At 35.0% G+C, this 26701-nt stretch overlaps 1 protein-coding gene across 5 annotated transcripts in view; it reads left to right on the top strand.

Moving 5' to 3' along the window:
- Positions 1-26701, top strand: part of LOC110024605 (DEAD-box ATP-dependent RNA helicase 13) — a 48823-nt gene that overhangs the window by 3128 nt on the left and 18994 nt on the right. For 3 of the 5 annotated variants that reach the window (XM_020724668.1, XM_020724666.1, XM_020724670.1), the window contains exons 4-12: positions 7757-7941; positions 8849-9040; positions 16136-16312; positions 17455-17541; positions 17828-18189; positions 19135-19315; positions 19647-19769; positions 19852-19968; positions 26649-26684. In XM_020724668.1, the coding sequence (XP_020580327.1) occupies positions 7757-7941; positions 8849-9040; positions 16136-16312; positions 17455-17541; positions 17828-18189; positions 19135-19315; positions 19647-19769; positions 19852-19968; positions 26649-26684 (1460 nt within the window). Of the gene's footprint in view, positions 1-7756; positions 7942-8848; positions 9041-16135; positions 16313-17454; positions 17542-17827; positions 18190-19134; positions 19316-19646; positions 19770-19851; positions 19969-25975; positions 26012-26648; positions 26685-26701 lie in introns of all 5 variants that reach the window. The other 2 variants (XM_020724667.1, XM_020724669.1) reach the window with 2 other exon arrangements.

Below are 26701 nucleotides of genomic sequence, written 5' to 3'. Positions count from 1 at the left end.
AATGACAGGACAGCGAACAAGAAGTGGAAAATGAGCAGTTTTCTGCTGTGAACATCAGGTGACAGTGGCGTCGATGGCTGGCTAACTGAAAACATCCGACAAACAACAAATTAGGGAGGTGCGTACAAAGAGGAGGATCACCTTTTGTAAATTTAAAAGTTCTGAATATCCCAACAGCCCAACCACAACACATATAAAAGTCTCATAATAGAACATATCCAATTGGAAAATGGAAAAATAGGAAAGAATTAGAAATAAAAGAAATAAAAGGAGGAAACTTGCTGAAAATATGAAAAAAAATAACAAAAGGATTTCACGTGGTCGTTAATCTCTCGATTCTGAGATCTGGGACATGCTGACCTGTGTAACCGTGGTAACACATCACCTAATTTTTTTTTCCCAACACTTTTACCCTAAATATTTGAAACGCTCATAAAAAAGCTATAAAATCATGACGGTAGCCACTGGAGAAGGCATTGATAGGACCAACGACGGGACAAGAACAAGAGTTCGCAAGCTTTCCTTATGGGTGGTTTAAAAAGTGGCCATTGCTGGGATTTACTAAATGCGCCAATGCTAGGATTTACTAAATTCAGGATTCAAGGCAAACAAGAGAAGAAATAGGGTATACGATATGTAGGATTTAAAGTAATCATTTTGACCTTTCGGTAGCATTTATGCTAACTCTTGCTTGAATTTCATGTAAATTTAGCTAACCCCTGATTTAGATGTTTATTGTGGATATTAATTATTATTCGCAAGCTTTCCTTATGGGTGATTTAAAAAGTGGCCATTAATTTACAAAAAGCTTTCATGTAAATTTAGCTAATCCCTGATTTAGATGTTTATTGTGGATATTAATTATTTTTGCTAAATTATTTATGTGAGATCACATATACTAAAATATTGCTGAGCGATTTTAGATAAAATATTTTGGTATAAAAATCTGACAATGAAAGGGATTTTTAAGATTATTGAACTATATAGGAGTTAAATTCTTAATCATGCAATTACTTGCTGAGCCAATTTCGGCGAGATGGCATAGCAATGTTGCAGCAATCCTTATTCACATTTACATTACCCTTACCCTAAAGATAAAAAGATTTTCTTCTCATGTTAACTTCTGTTGCGGTGGTATTCGTTATTTAGAAAGCATACTTACTGAGCCATTCTTACATTTCCTCTTGAAGTTTTTGTCTACTCTCATGCCAAGGAGATGCCACTGTGCACTTTACTTGGTCTTTATATAGGACAGAAGCTGTTTTTTGTGGATGAATGGAGCAAAGCACGTGCTTTGGTTTATTGAATATCTGTTCATTCTGTTTAAATATTCTCTTCTTTTCACCCCATCTTTTCCAAATACTTGATTTTCCCATTGTTTGGTCTTTTCCTACTCTACACTTTCATGTTTATGACATTAAGTTTGGATTTCCATTGATCATAATGTGAGTTTATTATGTTTGTCTTCTTTTTGTTTTGATGGTCACTCCTTGTTATTATTTTCAGAAATCTGAGATCCTTTTGTACTTCAGGTTTTTATCCTTAGCTTGGCAGCGTGCATTTATTTCTATTTTAGCTTTTTCATGGACTTGATTCACATATGATTTCTGTCAATGTTTTTTGCTTACCTTTAACCCTTATCAATTCCATTTTATTTGTATCCTTGGGATGATATCTCCAAATACAGCTATCTACTACATTTTTCTCAGTATGAATATTTGAGCCTGTTTTGAAGTGCCATTTTTATGGCACTCCTTCAGCGATAAAAAATGCAATTCACAAAATGAAGTTATGAAAAACGTATTACTTAGAGTAACATATCGCTTAATGCAATTGCTGACATATCGCTTCATGCAATTGCGTCATGCATGTATGGTAATAAATTGGCCAATTAGTTGGATTAGATTAGATATTGGCCATCTACTTGGATTATACCGATTTTGAACTTAGCTTTAATATGTTATTGGCGGGAGATCTTTTATATCCATGGAAAGACAATGAAGAATAAGGGGAAAGGAGGCTGGTGCCTATGATCATTTTGAGGCTTTTATGTATTTTTTTTATTTTTTTGCTTCGAAAGATTACCACGAAAAAGAAAAAAAATACTAAGTGATGCCGGAGTTAACTAAACAACAATGCAAATGGAAATTTTATTAGGAAATCAAATAAGGAGTACTACCAAATACATAAAAATATGAAATGATAACAAACACAACACATAATCTAAAACTAGGGTGAGTTCGGGGGTGGTAGTGATCGGCTAGGGCGGGGCGAAGGGGTGGAGAGTGATAGAATGAGAATATGGGTTGTTGGTGTGTGGCAACAACACTATGAAGAGGGTGTCGTGTTGCTATTGAAGACAACAAGTATGGAGGGGATGGCTGGAGAAAGCGAAGAGGGTGTCGTGTTGCTATTTAGGGGAAGACAACAAGTATGGAGGGGATGGCTGGAGAAAGGCGGCAAGCAGCTTGTCGTCACGATGATGTTAATGAGGAGGATGGTTGGCGGCAAGAGGCAGCAGATTGGGAATAGACCTAGGCATTGGGCGGGCAGCCCGACGGGCTCGTCAATATTCCGCCTAGAATAGGTGAGCTTGGCTATGAAGGCTCGGGCCCGCTTTGACTTAGTCAAGTCCGAATGAGCTTGATTCGACCATTGGCCCATTTTCATGAATACATTTCGCAATTGCAGGCTTTTGAGGCGATTAATTTCCTCTTTTTTTTCTCTTCTTTATCTAGCCAAATTTTAATTTTTATATTAATACCAACCAAATCTTTTATATTTCATAAAAATTATCACTTTTAGTTTTCTTTTTAAAATGAAATACAACTTTTAGGCATATACGATAATAAATATATAAATATTGAAGTCCAATTGTTAGATATGTAATCAAATAAAAGTTGATAAGTATGTATGTAATTTTTTTTTTTTTTTTTGCAGCATTTTACTCAACTGTTTTGTAGTTACATATCTATTTGTTTTCAGTTTACAATTTTATGTATTTTGTGTGTATTCATTTGCTATTAAATCAACTTAAATTTATAAGTACATATAAAAAAAATTTTGTACATATAAAATTAATTTTGAACTCTTGTTTCTTTATTGTTTCAAACATTCATATTACATTTTTTTACATATAAAATTAATTTTGAACTCTTGTCGCACATTCTTTATTGTTTCAAACATTCATATTACATTTTTTTAATATTTTAAATCAACATCATAATTTGAGAGAAAATATTAAAGATTTTATTATTTATTTTTTTATTTGGTATAAAAAATAACTTTTCTTTTAAAGCCCAGACGATTTGCAAGCCATTTAGTGGGCGGCCTGACTATGAAATTATAAATAGAATCCGATCAAGCCTGGCGCGAGCCCGTTTTGACTAGTCAAAACTTGAATAAGATCGACCCACGTCGAACCCAATCTGCTCAACGCATAGGTCTTATTGGGAAGGCTGGAGAAGTGGTAGACTATAGGAAAACAATAAAGTGGTTGTTTTTTTGTTGTTGCGGCAAATACGATGACAATTGCAACAGAGGGAAGCTTGCAGAGGAATGAGAAGGTCGAGGATAATCACCACATCGGAGATACAACTAAAAAACATGCATGCTGTCGACTATCTTGATAGAAAACACGAAAATTAAATTCCTAAAATATAGGAATCACATATATAAGCCCTAGTTAATTAGGATTGGATCCCTCTATGGAAAGGAGGCGTCAAACCAACACAGAAGAGCTGGTCGACCCTCCCTCCCAAATTTGGTTCGGTTTGGTCTAGACGAATGAATCACAAGATGGGCTATTGAGACTCCTTTATGCCCGTGTCAATCTTAGGAGATTGGGGGAGCTTCAACTTCATTTGTTGAAGTTTTTGTCTGCATGTTGGAAGTTGTGGAGTTGCTGTAACTTTTCGGGGTTGAAGGATATTCTACTGCAACCCGAGAAGCACCTGTATCCCACTATTGATTGCACTATCTCCTAAAACACTTGAGGTGTTTTCCCACTTGCGAGCAGTCATTCATATCAGTTCAACCATATGAGGGTGCACTGCTAAATTGAACTGGATTTGTGTCAAGTGTACCTTGCAGTTTCTTTCAAAGGTTGTCACAGGTTTGCTCATTCCTTCCTAATGTGAGAACTTACTAAATTCTAACAGTGCCAGTCATGATGTTAAGGCGTCGATCATGATGTCCTAACATGCTCTATGTAGTAACTGGCTTGTATCTGAAATCAGCAGATTTGTCCCGCTTTCCTCTATCATCACCAAAACATATCCTAGTGGCACTTCTCTACTACCAAGGGCCTGTAATCTCAAAGTTTGCAGGAGAAGGACCATGCACTTATCATGTTTGATGGTGGAGTAGATATTTCTGAAATTGTCATGCTGAATTTGATGATCAAACTGCCACAATCACCCCTACAAAAGATGGAGGCATCCACGGACACCACGTAGCACTAAATTTGATCTTACTAATGATTCCCAATCGAAAATTCCAAGAGACGCCTCTTGTCATTACTGTAACTCTTTCTCAACCACATCAGAGAGTATGGCTGGGAGTGTCTCTGAGTTTCGAGGTTGAACTATCCACAATCTGTGTAATGTCACATTCTTGTTGTCCCCTCCATCGATAAAGATATTGCATTCCTTTTTTTTTCATAGTGGAACATGTGTAAAATATGGTGTGGCTAAGCCACTACTAATTCCTCGTAGCCTCAGTTTGTAGGATCCGTCGAACTATCAACATCTTGTCCTCATCCGGTGGAAATATGATACTCCTCACCCTTTTCTTCAGATGCCTTATCATCACTATTTTTCTCTACTGCACCTTAGTCTTTAAAAGGACACAACTTGATTCGTCAGATAAGTGGAGGCCATTTGCTCATATCAATGGTATCTCATGTATTTCTTGATTGGGAATGTAGTGTGCATGCTACTTTTCTCAGGTTTTTTCTCACTCTGAGTGACATTTTTCTTCTCCCGACCAGTTTTCTTAACTCCGTGAGGCATGCTCCTACAGATATCTTCAATTGCGGGTGATTGTCTGAATGATAGTGGGTGCATACTTCTGCTTTTTCTCCACCTTTAGTGTCGAAGTCTGATTGTTTATCAAAGATCAGTAAGGTTGTAGCTAGACTATATTGCCGATGGTGGGCTTCAAGCCTCCCAAGTATCTGATTATCACATGCTCTTCTGGCTCCGTCAGTTCAAATTTCAGCTTAAGCTGTATAAACTTTGTTGTGTACATTACTGATAGATCCCTTTGTTGTAGGTAGCAACACCACCAAATATCCTGACAGTAGTGTGTGGGTTGGTACTGTCGCTATAACTCTCTCTTCATCTTCTCCCAGGTTGTAATTTTGCTCTATCATTCTCTGTTTCTCTCCCTTCTTAGGTTCTCCCAACACAAGGGTGTGCTATTCTTCAGCTTGATAGCAGCTAGTTTCAGTTTCTGATCATCTAGCACCTTCTTGTATTCAATCACCCTCTCTCTAGTCCGCGACAACTCTATGTAATCATCCAGATTCATTCTTCCATCAAAATCACATATGCTAGTTTTACTCCTGGCCTCTGTATTCTTCAACAAACACTTCATTTCTATTTCCTCTAATATACACTTCATCTCTATATTTACCAACAAACTCTTCATCTCTGTATCCTCCAACAGACAGTTCATCTCTGTATCCTCTAATGGACAGTTCATTTCTGTATCCTCTAATGGACACTTCACTTAAAAATTTTTCTGATATTCTCTAATGGACATCATTTCTGTATCCTCTAATGGACACTTCACTTTCAAATTTTTCTGATATTGTATCCTAGAGCGCCATGGTTTACCTTTTTCTCCACTGAAATCATCCCTACATAATTGATCAGTTATTGCTCCCTCTCTCCTCTTCGTATCTCGATACCACGCACTTCGACGACCTCTCCCTGGTCATTTCTCTAGTTCAACGAGCTGTTGTAGCACTCAACAAAATTCACACAGCATCTCGTTTATGGTAAACTCATGATCAGGTTCTGACAATTGCCGCCTTGGTGCCATAATTAGGGTTTGGTGTGGGTAGGTGGAAGGAGGTGTGTAGGGGTGATGTAGGGTGTTAAAGAAAACTTTTAGGTGGAATAGGGTTGGGTATAAGTGGTTTCTAGAAACCCTAGGAAAGAGCTACTAAAGTTATACTAGCTCTGATGTCAAATGATATCGGAGTTAACCAAACAATAATGAAAGAGCTAAAATTATACTAGCTCAGATGTCAAATGATATCGGAGTTAACCAAACAATAATGAGAAATGCAAATTTTATTACTGAAATCAAATGAGTACAACCAATTAACACAAAAATAGGAAATAACAATAAACACGACACATAAACTGAAACTAGGGATATTTTCGGGGGTGGTGGTGATCGACTACAGAGGTGGAAGGTGTGGAGAGTGTTGGACTGAGCATATGGGATGCTGGGGTGAGGCAACAACACTATGAAGAGGGGGTTGGGTGGCCTAGGGGAATACAATATTTATGGAGAAGTTGGACTGCGAAAAGGTGGCAAGTGACTTGTCCTCGAGATGATGACAGTGCAGAGGAGGGTTGGCGGAAAGGGGCAGCAGATTGGGAAGGGTGGATAGGTGTTAGGCGATTGCATAAAACGATAAAGTGACTGTTCTTCGGTGGCTATAGCAAATACGGTGACGACGACAATAGAGAGAAGGTTGGGGAGGAGTGGGAAGGTCGAGAATAGTTATCCTCACATGGGATACAACCAGAGCACCACTCGTCGTCGGATAGAACCCTTGAAGGGAGAACCTGGAAGTCGACGGCTTTCTGGATAGAAAGCATGAAGAAAACCGAAAATCTAAAACACATGAATCACATATATAAACCATAGATAAATATAATTGGATTCTCCTATGGATCAGTTTGGTATAAATGAAGGAATTGTGGGATGGGCTCTTGCGGCTCTTTTACACCAGTGCTACTTAGGTGGAAGACTAAGATTTTATTGTGAAATTAGATTTTTGTTTTCCATTGAAGAGTTAGGTGTTTGAGGATGAATTTAGAGCAATAGTGAAGGTTTTTAGTTTGTTGCTTTGAGTGCTTATTTTTATTAAGGTGACAGGACTAGATGATAAGATATGAGGGCATGTAGCTTAAGATTTGTTATTCACTGGTGTACTGGAGAACAGACCCTTAGAAATCAATGGCTTGGGCTTGATAGGATAAGCCTACAGCTTAAAAAATGGAGACTTTTTAATTTATGAATGATAATTTGCTTAATAAGACGTTTTCTCTCTTTATGGCAATTTGGCTATTTCAGATCTACCCAATGTTGGCGCTATTAAACATGTTTTGTTTTATGTTCTTACATTATGTTGGTCTTATGATGTAAACTAAAGTCCCTTTTGATCATGCTTTGGAGTGTATGGTGTTTGGTAAAATTGCATGTTATTTCTCTTTTCTTTTTATTTCGACTTATTACTTGACTTAAATATTCTTTGCTTACCCTTTTTCATTGGCTAACATGAAGCTTACACGTTTAATGCCGATTATATACATACTCTAGAAGCAAAGTTTTACCCCATTGCCATTTGTTTCTGATATTTGTTTTCTTCATGGAACTTACCTTTTCTGGCGCTTATTTTCGTTTTATGACATAAATACTAGTTTTCTTAATAAGAAATTTGCAGAGTGGTGAAACTGCAAGCGGAAGATTTTTTTTTTCTATGATTTTATCACTGATTTTGTTCCTTTTTTAGCAGACATTAACAAAACCAATCCTGACAGTGGTACAGATGAAGAACCACTCGGTGATGATGGAATTTCTGCTTGGAATGAACTCAGACTCCATCCTCTTTTGATAAAATCAATGCGCAGGCTTGGATTTATAAAACCTACTCCAATACAGCAAGCTTGCATTCCTATTGCAGCTCATCATGGAAAGGTTTGTTCTTTAGGTTGTTTTGTGTTGTGATAATTTTTTTGGATGACTAGTTTGTTTTGATGAACATGAAATTTGTTATTAAGCATTTCTTACATTTTGAGCTTATGCTCCAAATTTTAATATTTTGTTCAGCTATTATGCATTGATATAAATATCATATATTAAGCAATGCAAAAACCATGATAGTTTGATTTTTAAATCTAATTTTATTCTTTGCCATGATTTTTTGTTTTTAAGCATCATTTATGTTAATATAATCTTATGCTGTTTTTATATGACATTATTTGTGTTTTTTTGTTTATTTTTTGGTTACTTTTCTATTATATTGTTGAATTCGTGATAAAATATTCTTGTTTTTACTGTTTTGCACTATTTTTAAACTATTGCACTACAAGATATGATTATCCACTTGGACAATTGTAAACTCTCTCACAACAGTGTGCTATTTAGTATTTACTATTGACAAATATGATTCCTGTAGTACATATAGGTTTTTTTTTTATTTTGGGGCATTTACATTTGTACCACCCAATTCCTATATATTTATGTATCTAACACCCAAAATTTACATTTATATTTTTACCATCCATATCTTTCATGTCATATAAAATACCACTATTTTAACTTTTAAAAAAATGGAATACATCTTTTCATTCATAGTTAATGTGGCATAGATGTAAGAAATTGAAGTTTAGGTCTTAGATATGTAAATTCATAGCAATTGAGTGGTATGTATGTAAATCTTTCTTTGATAATATGTTTCGCTTCGTTATTGCACAGATTAGTGTGGGCGTATTCATCCTATCTCATAGCTATCTATCATTGCAATCTTTTATTGCAAATTGCTTGAAATTCCTCAAGCCACTTGGGTCTTTCAGACGACTATTCATTTTCATTTATTTCACAGGATGTCATTGGTGCAGCTCAAACAGGTTCCGGGAAAACCCTAGCATTTGGATTACCAATTTTGCAACGCCTTCTTGAAGAACGGGAGAAGGCTGGAAGATTACTTCAGAATGATATTGAAGTCACCAGAGGTTCTAGGGAATGCCACCTCCGGGCACTTATTTTAACCCCGACAAGAGAGCTCGCCTTACAGGTTTTTGTAATTAAGCTTTAAGTATTCAAGTTTGTGTATCCGTTAAAGATGCAGCATTCTGAATGCGTTTATTTTGTACTTGCATCAACATACAATGCATCCTGGTCATTCTATCGATGATTTTTTTTTTCTGAATTTTACATGTCATATGCACCACTGAGAGTAAAATTAAAGGTCAAAACTTAGGGTTGTTTTGTAATGCACTTTTTTTATGAATGCTACGATATGGTAAATTTCATTTGTGGGATACGTACGTTAAAAATTCCATGGGCCTATGGCCTATATCCTGTTTCATGGTTTAGGAGGACATAATGCAGTTCATCCGTTGCTCTGAGTAGTGCAATTTTATTTCTTACGTTGCTGCAGATTGCAAAGCAGCACAATTTTTTCAAATGAAGACAAGCTGCACGTTGTAATATTGTACAAAGTTGTTATGGAGTGGAATATTTTTAAATCTGCCCTTCTAAGCCTTGTTAAATTTGCGCATATGATGAAATAATTGTGTCTAATGTTATGTTTATTGTTTTTTTGGAAGTTTTAGTAGTTTGATGCACATCTTGATCATAGCCTTCATTTGTGGAGAACAAACTAATTTTCAGGTGGGGCAACATTTATGTTAGTTTGTGTGTTTCCATATGAATCTCTGGAGGTGCTATATCTGGACTGTTAAATAGGATTAAATTCATCTTAACTGCATCTCTCTTCTTTTGCTTGCTTGTGGGTATAGTTGCTTGCTTTGATGGAAATGGGGGAAGAAGAACACGGTAGGAAGCTTTAGAATTGATGAATTTAATCGGGAAAACAACAGTGCCAGCAGCATTAAAAGGAAAAAAAACTTAATATAAGTTAAAAGGAAAAACTCTTATGGAAGGAAAGAATGTAAACTTTCGATTGGGTTTTAAACTAGGAAGTTGTCACCATACGCATGACACAAGCAAAGCTTTCTGCTTATGCAGGGTGTCTCTCTCTTGGATAAGTTTTTCTTCAACGTTTTGTAACATTAAGTTGAACTATTCTCAAACTCTAAATGTTCAAGTTCAGTCAAATTTAAACTTTTGTAAACCATCTTCGAAGTCTTGCTACCTCGATTTAAAACTAATCGATTCCAAACTAGCTTGAGGTAGCATACAAAAACAGTAAAAGCATAAAACAAACATGGCCACATTTGTGAATTTCACAAATTGTTTATTTATGAAATATGAAATTATAGATAATAAGCACAATAAAGAATTTATAGCAGCGTAAAATTGTAGTTTTATAAATAATAATATTATATATACTTCTACATGCTTGTGTGTATTTTATTTGTGCTGACTTGAATTGAACTTTGAACAAGCCACTCTTCACTCGAATGTGGCTCTTTTATTTTTCGAGATAAAAAGCTGGCTATGACTCAGAACAAAGAAGATGATTTGAGCTAATAGAAAATGCTCAAAACTAGGCCTAGTGAATCATGGGGAATGAGGATTAATTTTGCCTCCCACAGTTGCAAAAATAATAGAGCTTTCATAGAAATGAAACCAATGCATTTATCAATAATGGCTTGCTAGGCTCTTTTCTAAGAAAAGCTAGTTGTACCCTCCTCTCAAAACTCTAGGATTTATTTATTTTTCTTTATTTGCAAATATTACCAAACTTCTCATGTCCTCTTCCTTAGAAGGTAGTGTTTTATTCATTCAAACCTAATATTTGGATGAGGGCTCATTACCATCCATTCTATCTTGGTTATTGCATTTGTTTCTCTCTCCCAGGGCTCTCACAATATTTTTCCTGTGGCCTCTTTGTTGTGGCTCATTGTCAGTCGCATAATCGTCATCAAGTTCACCCTCTCGACGCATCCACTTTATTGGCTAGTCTTGAGCTTTGCCTCGACTATTGATTAGACTCTGGGTTGTCATCTTTGTTGCACCTATTCATTGCGTACAATTTTTGCTCATGTGTTGTTGGAGATTTTGATGGCAGCTTGTCTTCACTTTCGTTTATCGAGCCCGTTTTCCATTTTTTTTCCTACTGCTGCTTTACCCTCTTTGTCAGTGTTTTGTGGTGCCAATGCGGAAACTCAGCCACATGTTTTGTTTCTACAATATTTTGTCTATGCTTGTCATATTCGCATGATCCAACAGTTGGTGATGCCCATCTTGCTCCATTATGTCGGATTTCTAGCTTCTCAACCTTTTCCTTTGTTGTTACTTTTAAGGGACTTGATTCGTTCAACTATTTCTTGCTTGCAAGATTTTAATTTTTCTTTCAGCAAGGCTTAGTTTTGTAAAGAACAAGCTACCGCTGTCTTATTTGGTAAACCTGCTATGTTTTTCTATGAAAGGCAGGTATTTATCCTCTGGAAGCTTCTTTTTCATACACTTTTGTTGGTAAATATTCTTTTTTTCCTCTAAAATTTTGAGATATTCCTTCACGTATAATTTTCATCTGTTTGGTGACTGCTCTTATTTGACTTATTGATTGACTTCGTGTGTTTATAAGTTATCTTTGGAAGCATATTATTCTAGAACGTTCTCTCTATGTTTTTTTATGTAACTGGCTTACAAATTTATATATTGAAGTTCTCCCTATATTCTGATACTTCTGAAGAGCCCGTATTATTGTTGATTTTCCCTCATCTTCGAACACTACATTAACTAGTTCACACTATACTTTTTGGTTATTATTTTGGTAAAATAATTCAATTGGATGTTGTTACTATAAGGCTCTCTTGATCATTTGTCGGCTATGTTCTTGTTTGAATGGATGTTTCTACCCCTTTGGGCTTGGAGTTTATAGATTGGCACTTGCTCGTGCTGTTACTTACAAAATGTTTAATTTAATGGTTTGCCTTTGCTTTGCAACTCTTGCAAAATTTTTAGACATGATTGTTGAAGCAACAGTGAGATGGGATGCAAGTCTGGAAGGCAGCGACATGTGGAAGCTTTGCTTGTATCAGGGCTAGAAGCAGCAACGTGGTTGGAAGTCTGGAAGCAGCGGGGAGGTTGTATGCAAAGGAAATGCGCAGCTGGGAAGCAACAATGAGAGGTGCGACACAAGTCTAAAAGGCAGCAACAGGGTGGAAGATTGGTTCTGGAAAGTGGAGACAACGTGGAACTGCAGAAAAAAACAGTCAGGAGGTGTTTTTTTGTGGCGGCTGCAGCAGGGAAGGTCAACAGCTAATGACAGGAAGCATTGCAGAATGATGGAAAAAAGGTTAATCACTATCTCGGGAGCGAGATACAACCAAAATACTACAACCCTAGGATGGAAACTCGAGATGCCGACAACTGTTTCCAATAAAGCACACGAAAAAACTCACATAAAACACGACAAAACAACATATATTATACTAGGGTAGTTAGCTAAGGGGGGCCCACTCATTTTGGGCGGCAAGCCTTAGGCTAGAGGAGTGTCGACCAGCCCCTAAGGGGGGCCCACTCATTTTGGTCGGCAAGCCTTAGGCTAGAGGAGTGTCGACCAGCCCTCTAACTCCTCTTCCGAACCGGTCCAAGTTGCGGCTATTCTTATGTTCGGTTCAGAGGGCTGTTACACCTGCATTAGTCTTCCGTATTTAGGAGAGACTTCTATCTCCTCATATTTTATAGTCAAGTCTACCACATTGAAAGCAATCGAAATTTTGTAATCTTCATCTTCCGATAAGTCAACCCTTTAGGCTTTGTCATTCCAAGCACATCCTGATAGAATAAGTTTTCATCCTGTTTTGGTACAACCCGAGCTGAAACAATATATAGACATAGATTCTCACAAAGTAACTCTCGAGCCATTAAACTCATAATTTACTTCTTCCATTTATCAAACTTTACTGGGCGCATTCGATAACCAAATTTGCTTGGAAGAACCGACTCTGGAATGAAATCTGTAAAATGTTGGATCACTTTAAGTGACAGCAATCCAATAGGTAAACTGTCGGTCATGTTGTCTGGCAATTCTTTCGTAGGGGCTGTTTTATTTTTGATTTCGGCTCTTCGGATTTCTAGAACAATCATGGCTAATCCAACTTGTGTCGCTCATGGGCTCAGCTGGAATCACTAGCACAACTTCCTCTCGGCTTCATGTTGTGACTCATATTTGACATCTTCATTCTCTCCTATACACTGGCTATTACTTTAACTGTTCCATGTTCAGTGAAATAGATCATACTTTTGTTTGGGCAAACTGATGCACCATTTCCAAAATTGTAGCACTTGACACACTTCTGGACTTGGACGGATTTGAGAATGCTGGTTGGCTCCACCTATTCTCCATTCTTAAGGCGGGGCCAACTTGGATGCTTCATTGGGTGTAATGTTGGTGCTTAATCTTGAGGTTGTGCTCTGTCAGTCATATATGGCGGTCAACCGGTGATGCTATTTTTAAGAGATGTGTTGCTGTATTGAACTGATAGGTACTTGTGCTGCATCTCTCATTTCATCTTAAACCATATAGTGATTTTGTTTTTCCCTTCCTACTAACGTAGGTACTTCAAATTTTCTCAACACAGTTGTACACTCTTCTTTAACTTGATGGCATCTAGCTTTACTATTCTGTCTGGTAGGATGTTCTGGTATGCAAAGATACTTCCATTGTCTTGAGCCATTTAATGAACTCATCCGGACATGCAACTGTCAAAATATGACAAGTCACCTTGCACTCCAAATTTCTGGCACATTTGTGATATTCCATGCCAAATCTCAGTGGTATTGGTTCTTGGTCGCTGGAAACTGGTCAGTGGAAGGGATTCATTTCATCCATTTGATTTGACGAATCACCATTGTGATTACATATGACACTTTCTGATTGCCTCTTATCGAAGGTGACAAGCCTCCGTTGCAGTTGGAGGATTTTCCGCTGCATATATTCCATAAGAAGTTCTTGGACATCTCTTTGTGGATTTTTGATAAGTAATATTGTGTCATTTCTTCCAGATCAGGTTTCCAACAATGGTCTAGTCGGCGGCGAGGCTAGGGTTTAGGTTTGGGGCGGTGGAAGAGGGTGCATGGGGATGATTTTGGGTGGAAATGAAAATTTTTGGGCGGCTGATTTGAAAAATTTTCAAGTGGAAGGGCTTTGGTGTGGAGTTTGGGTTAGATAGTGTTGGATGTTGGTAACCCTAAGGTAGGGCTAGGGTTAGGCCAGCTTTGATACCAAATAATATTGGAGTTAACTAACACAACAGAGAAAAATAAATATCATTACAGAAATCAAATAGAAACTTACAACTAGACAATTACAATAGGAAATAACAACACACACAACACACATGGGATTAAGGTGAAACATGGGATTAGGGTGAATCGAAGGTGGTGGTGGTGGCTGCTGGGGGCTGGGATTAAGGTGAATCGAAGGTGGTGGTGGTGGCTGCTGGGGGCCCGGAAAGGTGGCTGCAAGGTGGAAAAGCGGAGCATGTTTGCGGGTATGGCAACGGAACCGCAGGTCCTTGCTGTCCTGGGAGGCAACAAGGAGGTTGGGGGCAGGACAGCTAGTAAAACAGCGGGTTGAGGGTGTTCGAAGTGACGTTAGTGAAGCGGAAGGGCCTGCACAGCAAGCAACAGCAATACCTTTGCTGTCCTAGGGCAGCAGCGAGGTGGAACTCTGGTTTTGGTAAGTGGTGGCAATGTGGAAGGGTGAAGTTTGTGGTTTTGGTAAGTGGCAACAAGGTGGAAGGCTGGGTTTGGATGGCTGGAACTGCTGTTGACAGGAACAAGAGCTGTCCTAGACGGCCTGCAACAATGAAGGGGAGGTTTGGAGAGACGTGGAAAGGATGGTGAGGGCAACAAGGGAGATAATCACCACCTCGAGAGCGAGATTTAATCGGGGCATCAATCAACCCTTGGATACAGCCCTAGATGGGAAACAGAGATGCCGGCCACTGCCTCAAACAAAAACACAATCAAAACCGACTTCCAAACCCTAACAAGACATATATAGGAAAATATTAGAAAGGAATAAAGTATAATAGAAAAGAAAACATAAAAGAGAAGAAAGGCTAGAGGCATGGTCTTGCCGGGATCGCCGAAGGTCCCGCGGTTCCATGGTCTGGAACTTCACGATCCGTTTCAGGCCCTTTCAAAATTAAAGAAATCTTCTTTAAGTTTCCATCTACTGTTGACTTTTTTTTTAATCATAATACGAAACAGTAAGTTTTTTTGTATTGTAAATACTCGTTATCAAATGGAGCCCGCAAGTTTGCTTGGAGATTCTAGCTATATGCCTTGTTCCTTTCCGTTGGATCTCATGCTATTGATATTTGTATAGATTCATCTTTTGAGTTAATGCCATCACTAATTGTTGATGGTTTGTAAGTTCATAGTATTCGCCTGCTCCTTCATCTATGATATCATCTGTTTTCTATGTTGAGACTTCTGATATCTCAAGAACGATACCGGCAATTGATACATGTCAACTTATTGAGAGACACTTTGTTACCCATAGTATTTCATTTTCATGTGATATTATGATTGCACCAACCCTTTTTTTAATTTTTTTGAAGTGATGAATGTTAATTTTTCATAGCTTGATGCACTCTGAAAATTCTATCATCTATATATATATATTTTTTGGTTTGAAAGATAAAATAATTTTACTGGTAGTCATTCATCTTTCTCTTAGATCTATTAGATTCCAAACTAGAAATAATTACTTTTTTGTTGATTTTAGTGTTCTGGACTTAGCTAGCGTCTGAATGTGAACTTTCTTCCATCCTCTTTACTTCATTTTATTCTATCTTGATCCAATGTTATTTTATTTTATTTTTTATGCTGACAATTCTATGTAACTACTACTTTATGTATCTTTTTCGTGTGCTAACTACAAAGTTACATCACTTTAAAAGAACTTTTTTGTCTATTTTTTTATTTTAATTCTTTCAATGAACAAAAACATAGATATGAGATAGCTTATGAATATGTTAGCCTTTGTTTGTTTATATATTCACATATATGCTCTTGAAGTAAGCAATTTTTCCTATGAAAAAATAAAAAAAATTCTTGCTGTTGTTTCTTTCACTAATGCCTTATGCAGTAATTTTTTTTTAAAATTTATACCATTCCTCAGATGGAACTAAATTTGTAATGTATGGGCATAATTGTAAGCATTTCGTGATTCTTTTTACAGGTATCTGATCATCTGAAGAAGGCAGCCAAAAATATCAATATCCGTATAGTTTCCATTGTGGGTGGTATGTATTCAGAAAAACAGGAGAGGCTACTTAGGAGTAGGCCGGAGATTGTTGTTGGAACTCCAGGAAGGCTATGGGAACTAATGTCAGGGGGAAATGAACATCTTGTGGAGGTTAGTATAATTATTCTACCAATTGCCCCAGTCGGCTGAGGGAGTTTTTGTAAAAGTCGATAATTCCTATCATTTTTCTGCATTATTTATTAGTCTTATTGTAAACTTACATAACTTAACCCTAATTTTTGTAAAAGACGATAATTCCTATCATTTTTCTGCATTATTTATTAGAATTTTTTTCTGGTGTTATAGGGGCCTTGGTTTCTGCCAATTAATTAAAATTTTACAGGAGGCCCAGGGATGCGGCTCTATATGAAAAGAAACACACACTCTCTCTCTCTCTCTCTCTCTCTCTCTCTCGCACACACACACACACACATATATATACACACAAACATACATACAGACAGGCATACATACATACATACATACATACATACATACATACATACACACAAACATACATACATATATGACATATATACATACACACATACATACAAACATACATACACACAAACATACATACATATATTACATACATACACACATACATACATGCACACAAACATACATACATATATGATATACATACATACATACATACATACATACACACAGACATACATACATATATGACATACATACACACAGACATACATACAAACATACATACAAACATGCATACATATATGACATACATGCACATATGACACACACACACACACACACACACACACACACACACACACACACACATAGACACACACATACAGACAGATAAACATACATACATCTATACATACATACATACATACATACATACATAGATGATTTTTTGGTTCTTCGTTATTTTATTGATTGAACTATTACTGTTTATTTTTTGTGAAGGAGAAACTAAACACACACACACTCACATACATACATACATACATACATACATACATACATACATACATACATACATACATACATACATACATACATACATACATACATTATCGGTGTAACTTCTCATGCAATACTTTGTTAAAGAGACGAGATGGGGATTCATAAAGGCTTCCCTAAGTAGTTGTCATATGGCTAAGTACTTTGAAGATGATGATGATTTTTTGGTTCTTCGTTATTTTATTAATTGAACCATTACTGTTTATTTTTTGTCAAGGAGAAACTAAAAATATCTAATGTCAATATTTCAGCTACATTCTTTGTCCTTCTTTGTGCTGGATGAGGCTGATCGAATGATAGAGAATGGGCATTTTAATGAGCTCCAATCCATCATTGACATGCTTCCAACAGTTAATGAAATACTTTGTTGAAGAGACGAGATGGGGATTCATAAAGGCTTCACTAAGTAGTTGTCATATGGCTAAGTATTTTGAAGATGATGATGATTTTTTGGTTCTTCGTTATTTTATTAATTGAACCATTACTGTTTATTTTTTGTCAAGGAGAAACTAAAAATATCTAATGTCAATATTTCAGCTACATTCTTTGTCCTTCTTTGTGCTGGATGAGGCTGATCGAATGATAGAGAATGGGCATTTTAATGAGCTCCAATCCATCATTGACATGCTTCCAACAGTTAATGGCACTATAGAGCAAGTTTCTGTAACAAATAATACTCACAAAATGCTTCCAACAGTTAATGGCACTATAGAGCAAGCTTCTGTAACAAATAATACTCACAAAACAATCCTAAATTTGCCACGAAAGAAGAGACAGACATTTGTTTTCTCTGCCACTGTTGCCTTATCGGACAATTTTCGCAAGAAGCTAAAGCGTACTTCATCCACTACAAAATCAGCCATGACAGATGGATTAACTTCTATTGAAAAGCTTTCAGAGCGAGCTGGAATGAGACCTGATGTTGCAATTATTGATTTGACAAGTGCTTCTATTGTGGCAGATAAGCTTGTGGAGTCATTAATTGAGTATAAATTTTATCTTTATTCTTTTTTTTTTCTTTTTTCCAAGATCCTTTTCAGCTGTCTGTCTTCTGTAGTTATCATTTCCATAAATTTATCTATTTATTTCTTCAAGAATGTTTTAGCATTGTTAGCTGTGGCTCAGTGTTAGTTTAAAAGCCATGTTTCTTTAAACCTGCATCTTTCAGGAAACCATGGAAGTGTATTAAGGCTGAGAAGTGGATTGCTCTAAGCTAACAAGATTGGGAAACGTGTTAATTTTTTAATTCTATTGTTTTTTTTTTTTTGCGTATTTTAGTCTTTAAGCCACCCAGAAGCATGTCAATCAGTTTTTTGTATTCATCACTCCAATATCCAATTTGTAGTAATTTTTTTGCAGGCAAAATATGCTTTAATTAAAGGAATGATGGTATATATGCAGCATTCCTTACCCTCAAAGACATGAGTTGCCCAAACTAAATTACTTCTATGTGGTCGGTGGACTTTCCTATTATAACATGGTTTTGCTTTCAAAATATGATTTTTTTGTTATCGTTATTTATATTCCGTTCTTACTTGCTTTATAGCCAAACTATTGTGAAATTACATTAATTCCACTTTCTTGTCATTTCTGTAGCATCGATTTGAACAAATAATGTTTTGTTTTTTTTTTAATTTTAGTTCTATTTTGTTATATTCAAATAAATTTGGATAATGCTGATTTTGCAATCTTTTTATTGGTGCCTGCCCGCCCATCTCTTAGTATTTCCTTGACTTTGGTACTCTGAGCATGGATATGGTCCATCTCGTCAGTCTTTTCGGACGGCTTACATATAAAAACTATGGTGCATTTACATAATAGCAGGCTGCAGTTAGCTTTATGTTGTCAATTACTATTTCATATCATGTCAGCGAAGTTCCATTCAAAATTTTTTTTTTTTTGACTTGTGGTCTTGTGTTTTTTACTAACAGGTGCGGTGAAGAAGAAAAAGATGCATACTTATATTACATTCTAAGTATTCATTGTAAAGGTCGCACAATTGTTTTTTGCACATCAATTGCGGCGTTACGTCACATTTCATCTTTACTGCATCTTCTTAATGTTAGTGTTTGGACCCTTCATGCTCAGATGCAACAAAGGGCCCGCTTAAAGGTAGTATCAACCATTTATTAATGAAATATTTAGGACATCATAGATATTCATTAGTTTTGACTTGATTTATAACATAGAAATCTTTCATATTACATAAAAAAATACTATCATTTTAACTTTTAAAAAGTGAAGTTCACCTTTTCATGCCGAGGTTAGGTGTCATGTATGTAAAAATTGAAGTTTAGGTGTTAGATATGTAAATACATAGGAATTGATTGGTTTTTATGTAAATCTTCTTTTTTTGAAATATTCAGTGCTTAAATTTTGAAACAATATTAAGGATACTTTATGATTTTACCAATGGACTGATTAGTACAACCTTTTTTATCAGGCCATGGATCGTTTCCGTGACAATGAGCATGGGGTTTTGATAGCTACTGATGTTGCAGCCAGAGGTCTTGATATTCCAGGTATTCGAACAGTTGTTCACTACCAATTGCCCCACTCGGCTGAAGTATGTCCAATAGCTTTATCTATTTTTCATTCTCTTATTATGCTGTCTTCTGCTTAGAATAGATTTAAACCTTTCTATTCAGGTTTATATTCACAGAAGTGGTAGAACTGCAAGAGCTTCATTTGATGGTTGCTCTATTGCACTAATTTCCCCCAGTGATAAAGCAAAATTTACTTCTTTATGCAAATCATTATCAAAGGTTTCTTTTACTTACTAGCTCTTTTTCAGCCTCGTTCTGCACTTCATCCATCTCTTTTTATTCTATGGATATATTTTTCGCTCTCAATTATTTGCTTGTTTCTTTTTCAACCACCGAGTATCCAAATGGAATATAAAGCCACTTTTATCAATATATTCAATAACAAGTTGCATGAATTAAAATCCCATGAATTTTAGAATTGCTTAGCAGTCAATAAATAGTTGCATGATTTAAATATCCATGAACTTTAGAATTGCATAGCAGCCTTAATCATTGAAAATTTGCTCTCTGCTGGATGATCAAATGACGAGAAAATGATCCTTTATATCTTTTAAGCAAGTTTTACTCAAATGAAAATGAAGTCCGTCTTGTAAGTTTGAATAAAATTTCCAAGTTTAACTCACTGAAGGCTTGTTTGGACCCATTTTTGTTTTTATTTTTGCTTTTATTTCTTAGAACATATTTGTTTAGTGTATTTTTTACGTGTTTTTATTTTTTATTTCTAAAAACAAATAAAAATGTTTTTGAAAACATTTATCAAACATATCAAACATATTGTGTTTTAAATCAAAACACAAACAAAACAAAATAATAAGTCTATTTTAAATCAAAACACAAACAAAACAAAATAATAAGAAATAAAAAACAAAAAACAAAAGTGATCCCAAATGACCCCTAAGGGTTTTGTTTGGGTTCAATTTTGTTTTTTATTTTTTATTATTATTATTTTTGCTTTTACATCAAAAACATGTTTGTTTAGTACATTTTTGGAATGTTTTTTATTTTTTTATTTTTATAAATAAATTTGTTTGTTTTTAAAAAGATTCAAAATATCTAAAAATTATTTTGAGTGTTTTTTTAAAGTAACTAAACATGTTTTATCATACCAAATATGTTTTGTTTTAAATCAAAATATAAACAAATTAAAATAAAAAAAATGACAAAAAACAAAAATTAAAATTTATCCGAAAAGGCTCATAAGAAAATGATGCAACTATTTTTGGTATGTTTTTATTATTTTTGCTACAATCTTTTTTTAAGATCGTTATCATGTGCAAAACCCTAAGTTATTCTTATAGTTTAGATTAACATATAATATTTTATGAAAAAGAATTTATTGTGTACAGAAATGGACTTTTCAAGGTATTAATTTCGTGTATAACCATAATGCTAAGATCATCAATGTGCACAGTTGTCCGTTTAATGTTAAAAGATTTGACAAATTTATCCATCTATCAACATATCTATATAGTTTATATAATATCATTTATAATTATGCATTGATGTGTGTGCATTTTATATGTGTTACCGGAGTATGTGTTTTATTTCTATGTTCCAATTATTTGCTGATTTATGATTTATAGACTAAGGGTTTTGTTAGTTTAATATGCGCTGAAGCAGAATGCTATGGGTATGTAACCGAATAAAAATCCAAATGCAATGGGTATATAAGTGCATGTGTATTTATAAATGCATACATACATAACTATATATATTATTTGCATCTGTGCTCCTAAGTTACTACATTTTTTCTAACTCTAAGCTACTTTTTTGGAAGATTTACATATATACCATTCAATTCCTATGTATTTACATATCTAACACCTAAAGTTCAATTTTTACATTAATATGATCTTATTCATGCAGGAAAATGTTTATTTCTCCTTTGAAAAATTAAAATAGTGTATATTTGATGTGATATGAAAGATTTGGTTAATATAAACGTAGAAAGTAAAATTTGGTGTTAGATATGTAAATACGTATGAATTGGGTGGTATGTATGTCATTGCCTCTACTTTATTAGGACTGGATTCTTGCTAAGATTAAGAAAATCAGATAGATATGTAAGGGTACCTAGAGTTTTATTTTTGCAAACATTTTTTCTGACTTTTATGAACAAATATGTTTGGATGCCTCATCTTATGTTTTAGGGCTGTAAATGAGCCGAACTTGAGCGAGCTCATAGTTGGCTCGTGTTTGGCTCATTTGAAATTATTTTTTTGCGAAATTGCTCGTGAACAATGTGTTTCTGTTCGGCTCAATTTATATATTTATGTTTGTGTTCGGCTTGAAATTGGTTTGTTTAAATTACTTAGAAAAATAAGTATGGATTGTTGGATTTGAACTTGCATGATTTCAATGCAATAAACGTCGTAGAACCACATGACCACACGAACTATGGTGATTCAAGCTTATATATATATATATATATATATAATTTCTTTATTTGGAGCTAAAACAAGCCGAATATGATTCGGATTGTTTTTAAGTCTAGCCTAAAAATTTGTTCGTGCTCGGTTCGCTTACTCAACAAACGATTTGAACACTAGTTACTTAACGAGTAGAACACGAGTTGTTCGCGAAGAACGAGCTTTTTTGACAACCCCTTTTTGTTTAAACTAATGTGTGACACAGTGAATACTGACAACTAATTGATGGGAGTGATATGTAGATGGAAACTTATTTAGGCTAAGTAGATCTGGATGGAGGTTTTTCTTGCAAGGGAGTGGAAGGGGAAGCATTAAAACGACCTACAAATCCTGTAAATTGTGTGATTTGAAATCTTCGTAGGGAGTGAAATTGTTTTTTAATCTCTTAGACCTAAAGAATAATACCATGATTTGCATTTATGTAGTAGCTTTTACATTTATTTGATCATGTCAAATGAATCTTAAAAGAGGACAAAATAAATGCACAAAACCAGCGAACCTAACTTTTAAATTGTCATCTATATAACCATCTTATAGTGAAATGTTCAAGGTTTAAGTTCCAAATGCGGCAAATTAAGCATAGCAAGCCAGGATATGTTACATTTTGTTTGCACAATTTTGTGTATCTTTTGTATCTTTTGATTTAGTAATTTTAAATGTAAAATTTCTAGGAAAAATATGCAATATAACTTAATCACTTTCTTTCTATCCTCAAAGATGAAACTTTATAGTCTTTGTCACTCTTCATATTTTCCTTTGTAATATCAACATCTTATTCATTTAAGGTGAAATAAATGGCATGCAAAATAAAAAAAAATGTGGTATATTATAGGCCATTTGGTGCTAGTTCATGTACAAATTTTAATGAAGTTTTCTCCTCATTTTTTCTATTAGAATTGTCAAAAGAGAATTCAAAGCAAGTATGATCAATCTCAGTTGAGTATGAGTGCTTGCTAAAATTTATCAAAAGTAATGAAAAAAATCACCTTTATCCAAAATAATAGATGTTTAAAAGTAATTAAAGTTATACATATATATATATATATATTAGAAAAGCTCAAGGGCTAATATATTATAATTTATTAATGAGGAAAAGATACATTTATGTTGTATGAGTGGACCTAAAAGAAAGCCCAACTCACACGATGCAACACACACATAATCTCAAAAAAGAAAAGATACATATAAGATCAAAAAACCAAAACCACCAACGGGCACAGAGCGCTAGGGAAATCCCAATTTATTCCTCCCTCTGCCGCTAGTTCTTGGAAGAGAGCCGACTAACAAATTGGTGAGGTACGTACCATTACCTGAAGTAACCAAAGTATCATCAACCAGATTTCTAAGCTCAAGTAGGTCTCTATTCTTCTTCTTCCTCCTGGATGTATAAACCTGTCATTCCTCATTCGAGGATTGACTCATATGATCAATGAATTGGTCTAAAGGTGGCCGGACAGGTGTAGGTTGTTGCACATCATGAACCTCATGTGCCTAAGTAACATTAACATCGTGCTCGACCTGATGAGGCGGTAGAGAAGCAGTAGAAATATTGCGACCTGTAACATACATGTATATATATATATATATATATATCGATTTCACCTTAGAAAAAATATTGATATATATATAATGTGTGTGTGTGTGTGTTAAAATGACAAGTCTATCCCACTAAGTGGGGTCGGTTACTTGAATCTTTTTTCTCCATTACGACCTATCGATTGTCATGTTGATATAGAACTCTTGACTTTATTGACAACTACTGTCAGTCCTGTTGATGTTCCTCTTAATACCTTCAAAAAGGTAGTTCATGACACCAAATCCTCAAATTCTATCTAAACATCCGTTACCTTGGACTCACAACCTTTTAAGACAATCAATGCTAATCCTGTTGGAGGCTTTCTCATTGGCTCAGTTTGATTCACTAGCATCTCTCTCTCATCGGTTGCGAGTTGATACTCCTTTTGATGTCTTTATTTTCTCCTATGTCTCTGCCCATTTCTTCAATCTCTTTCTACTCAGTAAAATATATTATTCTCTTATTTGAGCGATCTAATGCAATGTGCCTGACACCATGACACGTGAAACACTTGTTAGTTAGGACAAATTTGGGAGTGCTAGTGGGCTCCAACTTTTCTGCACAATGGATTTATTTCCCCTTTGGTTGGGTTGGTTTGGATGCTCTATTAAGTATGCTTTTGCTGCCTTATCATGAGATTGAACTCTGCCTATAAAGTGTAGGGGTCACCTGGTGACATTGTTTGTTTTTTCTTTCGGAGTTAGGGTCAGTACATCAAGCAGGGACCAATATGGCTGCAGCTGCACCCCATTACTAATAAAAGATCTCATTCCTCCAAGATACCTTGCTACTGTGTGCTCCATAAGTTCCACCAACTCACATTTTATCACGAGTTAATCAAATTCAACTGTATACTCCACAGAAGAATCTCTCTAGCTCAGGTGGTGAAGTTCTACAAAAATATTATGTTGGTAATGTGGTGGAAGGTATTTGCGCTGCATCTCCATTTTTATCTTAGACCATGTGGTGTTTTTACTCTTCCCTTCTTCCATTTTTATCTCCATTTTCAAGTTCTCCTACCAAAGGGAAGCATTTTTTCCTCAACTTAGTAGCAGCTAGTTTGACCCTTTTGTTAGGTAGAATGTTCTAATGCTGAAAGGCCTAAAACTAGAGGACCACAAAAGCTTTATCCATAAAAAATGGGTTTGTACACGCTTTGTACCAACATGCTTAAAAATTAATGTTCTTTAAAAATATTACTATATGAAATAGTTTGTGCTCTCTTGCTACCTTAATGCTTAAAAGCTAAAGTTCATTGAAAAATCATTAATGTATGGAACCAAAATGCTTAAAGTAACATAATACGGCAAAATAAGTTTGTATCCTCTTTGTACTTTCTTTTTACTTATGTTATCCAAGCAAAGGTCATTGATAATCCATCAATATATGGAACAAAACATACTTACCAAAACGATACATTGTTTAAAACAACACAAGATGACTGCAAAAATCTTTTTATTATTATTATTATTATTATTTTTAAAAAATAGGGCTGCATCCTCTTTGTACCCTCACGCTGTTCAAGCAAAGTTAATTAAGAAGTCATTAATTTAATGTATCGTTTCAAGCAAAACAATATGACTACATATGATATTTCTTTTAAAAATGAATTTGTATCCTCTTTGTACTATTACGCTGTTTAAGCCAATATTCATAGAAATATGAGAGGTGTACTAATAAGAAAGTCCTGAACTCGTTTGAAATCCATTACATATGAAAGAAACATGACATTAAAATACAATATTTTGTTTACTATCGATCAAAGAATAATTGTGATCATCTTCGAAATGGGAACTAAGACTTTAGCCCTCCGGTAATCTCTACTTGAAAAATTACAAGCTTAGCATTTCCACTTGTAAACCCTAATCTTGCTCAAACAACCTGCACTTTTAATTTTTTTTTCAATAAAAAACCCTAGAGCATAAATGAAAAATGCACGCGGGCGCACCATTGTATTTGAAATTTTGACATATATTGTATTGCTTCGAGTTGCTTGAGCTGCGTTCTCTATCTGCTTATTTGGATGATGATATGTGGGTCCTAAATGAGATCAATCACGTGTCAATATGCTTATGCAGTTCAGTTGTAAATTTACATCTTGATTCTAGATGGAATATTATTCCAAAAAATTGAGGCTAATACTAAGCATCCAATCAGTCGATTCCATGTGACGTAAATATTTGTTTTTAGTTATTTCTTAGAAGACAATTGTTTACTGCAGGAGAGTTTTCAAGAATTCTGTATAGATTCGGCCTACATGCCTGATGTTTTGAAGCTTTTGGTTTTTAGTCCTACTTTTCACTATAATCTTTCCAGGGATTTGTTAGTTCTTTATCAAGCTAATAACATTTCTAACGGCTTGAATTGCTTTTTTTTGTTTGTGATTGTTGTCTGGCCAACAGTTTAGAGCTTTTGTTTGTTATTTTTGAATTAATAAACTATTTTAAAATATAGTTTTTAAGGAACTTATTTTTTTTGGTTATCCTACCTTTTGTTAAAATGACCATGACTCTCTTAATTTTTTTTTCGCTGTATTAGAAGTTGTAAAGCTTCCTAGTGAGGTGCTATTACAGTTTTTATATTTTTACGTTTTCTTATATTCAAAATTAAGTAAAGAAATTTTTTTGATTGATTTGAATTCGAAATATTTGCAGTTTAATTTACATCCTTCTTTGAAGGTAATATTTTTCATTTTTGTATAGGACTGTACTAGTTAGTAAAACTTTCCAATGCCAGAGCTTGTGTGTTTGTTGTGGGAAATATTTCCTTTTTGTAACTTTTAAGTAGACTGATATTTATATAACTTAGCTTACCTAATTTTAGCTTTAAATGTTAGTTTACTTGATTTTTTTCTCTAAGGCATGAATATTGTACGAATGCAAATCTTACTGCAGGAGAGTTTTCAAGAATTTTGTATAGATTCGGCCTACATGCCTGATGTTTTGAA

This window comes from Phalaenopsis equestris, unplaced genomic scaffold, assembly GCF_001263595.1.
Source record: "Phalaenopsis equestris unplaced genomic scaffold, ASM126359v1 Scaffold000263, whole genome shotgun sequence".
In the NCBI taxonomy this organism is placed as follows: domain Eukaryota; kingdom Viridiplantae; phylum Streptophyta; class Magnoliopsida; order Asparagales; family Orchidaceae; genus Phalaenopsis; species Phalaenopsis equestris.
This window is presented reverse-complemented; position numbering and strand designations above follow the sequence as displayed.